At 39.4% G+C, this 2268-nt stretch overlaps 1 protein-coding gene across 1 annotated transcript; it reads right to left on the reverse strand.

The window, feature by feature from the left end:
• Nucleotides 1-147: 147 nt before the first annotated feature.
• Nucleotides 148-1962, reverse strand: gadd45gip1 (growth arrest and DNA-damage-inducible, gamma interacting protein 1). Its single transcript, XM_065278075.2, has 2 exons — nt 1549-1962; nt 148-785 (listed from the first exon to the last, which is right to left on the reverse strand). Exons 1-2 carry the CDS (start codon nt 1929-1931, stop codon nt 500-502), a joined length of 669 nt encoding a protein of 222 aa, XP_065134147.2. The 5' UTR covers nt 1932-1962; the 3' UTR covers nt 148-499.
• Between the last annotated feature and the right edge of the window lie 306 nt (nt 1963-2268).

Here is a 2268-nt window from a genome sequence, read left to right on the forward strand (position 1 = left end):
GTTTATTATTTCTGCACTTTTTTTGGTCAAGTTTGAACCCTGTATAGCTTTAATAAGCGGTAAGGAAACTGGAAAACTGACAAGTGTTTAATAACTATTTTTACAATTAATTTAAAGTCAACAAATTGATTATTGTAAGGATGTGTGTGGAATTGAATACCGCTAATATTTATTTAAAGATAAAGTATGTTTAAACATTAGGTTTGTGGCCATATTGGTATAAAAATCTTTATGCATTATTTATAAATTACATTTTCTGTTGTAAAGCATATTAAAGTTGACATTGGAAATTAAAGGTACATTGAGAAGTTCAATACAAACATTATAACTATAAATACTTTTATTCTGAAGATGTTTTTGACTGGCATGTTGATTTAGCAAAGTACAATGAAATGAAAAACTGCAGGATAATCACAATAACATGTGTGTAAAAGAAAACAAAATCACAATATTGTACAGCAACACTGCATTGAAGTCCTTGTTGTTCTCACAGTGAGAATTATTGGCTGGATTCAGCTGATGCTGGGGCCAAGTCATCTTCTCTTTTCTTACGTTTCAAAAGTTTCCTCTTCTTCTTCTCTTCTTTCTCTATTTCATCCACCATCTCTTTGAACTTGGAACTGCGGGGGTCCAGGGCATAGCCGAATCGCTCTCTTGCCTCGGCCAGCAGTCTCTCTTTTTTCACCTTTTCCTCTCTCTGCTTTTGTTTGGCCTCCTGTTTCTGCTTCTTCCAGTCAGCGACCATTTTGGGCATCTTAGCCATGTTGGTAGCGATTAACTTCTCTCTGGGCGAGAAAAGGGACAAGCATGTCAAAGATGTTAAAAATATATAAAACCATTACTGATAAGACGCTTTGTGTTGCAAAAGAAAAACCCATTCAAAGACACCAAATCATGCATGATTTACAGCCTTCAAGAGGAAAAAAGTATTCGAATTCGTTTGGCGCCGCAAGACAGGCGCGTGACGTCAAAGTACCGCGAGAACGAGTCGAGATTTCTAATTTCAACTCGCTCTCGCGGTACTTTGATATCATACGCCGATCGGTCTGCGGACGGCCGCATTAACGCATACTGGCTCGTGACGTTAAATCTGGCGTGACATGCGCTGAGGTGCATCGCCAATCCACACTTAAGGAAAATATTTTCAACTAATAATGTCTTTAATTGGATGATAGCGTAGAATTACTGTTATAGCGCTTGTCATCGTTTTTTGGAGCAGCTTTAAAGATCCTCTCACATCTGCCCCATTTCTGAAAAAGCAACTTGGACATTTGAGGTAACTCAAAAGTTTGAACTGACAGACTTAAATAACTCAAATAACGTCACCCAGTTAGTAACAATTGTTTTACTACACCAAAACTTATCATGGTTCTTTTGGCTAAATGATTATCATTTGTACTATCACATTTTAACGTTACTACAAATATCAAAGGTGAACTATGGTTAGACAATGGTAGGTAGGCTACATTAATAGTTACTATGGTTTTACTACAAATACCAATCATGAATGAACGCTGTTAAGATCACATCAGGTGTGCTTTACTGTACCTCTGCATCCGTTTCTCCGTCTTCTCCTTCTCTCTGGCTGCGATGTTTTCCAGCATCACCTCCAGCGGTGGATGCCACTCTCTCTCCTCGGCGATCATCTCCTCCAGTTTGGCGTGTGAGGGCCAGAGTTTGGCCGGGTTCACTCCAGACGACAGTCCGTATCGCCCGAACAGTTTGCGATCATACTTGTCCGTCTTCTGCCAGTCGGGTGTCTTCTCGCTGCTTTTATCAGGTATGTACGGATTCTTGATATTCACCCATAGCGGTCTGGGGTTATAATGCGCGACCTGTTGGATAATAGCCGGGAGAAAGTTTAATTTAGAGCTTAATTGAGTAATGTCAAATAGCAAAGCTGTCCTCCTGCACAGCAAGGAGGCCGCCATGTTTGATGACCACAGGCGTCACGTGGGCGAGTGCGAATGACGTCGGTACTAGGGTTCGCTCTGGAAGCACGCGCTCTGCCGGCAAGAGCGTGGAATTGAACTGAGATGAATTTCCTTAGAAATTAATGCAGTTTTGTACATGGTAAAATAACATGGTCAAATATTTACATTTGATGCGTGATGTACAGCTAAATGATTTACAGTTTGCCCTATAACTCTCATAATCTTAAAAAGTTCTGTTCGTTTTTTAGCCTCAAATGAAAAAAAGTGCAAGGTTTGCTATTAAAAAATATTAAATGCAATTCAACAGCTGTAATAAACCTAATTCAAATAATAA

This window comes from Paramisgurnus dabryanus, chromosome 3 (genome assembly GCF_030506205.2).
Source record: "Paramisgurnus dabryanus chromosome 3, PD_genome_1.1, whole genome shotgun sequence".
Lineage (NCBI taxonomy): Eukaryota > Metazoa > Chordata > Actinopteri > Cypriniformes > Cobitidae > Paramisgurnus > Paramisgurnus dabryanus.

Excerpts from the sequence above, each read along its gene's own strand:
- gadd45gip1 (XM_065278075.2), bottom strand. The coding sequence starts at position 1,931 with ATGGCGGCCTCCTTGCTGTGCAGGAGGACAGCTTTGCTATTTGACATT. Across the intron at positions 786-1,548 it reads ACGGAGAAACGGATGCAGAG|AGAGAAGTTAATCGCTACCA; the intron begins GTACAGTAAAGC and ends TTTCTCGCCCAG.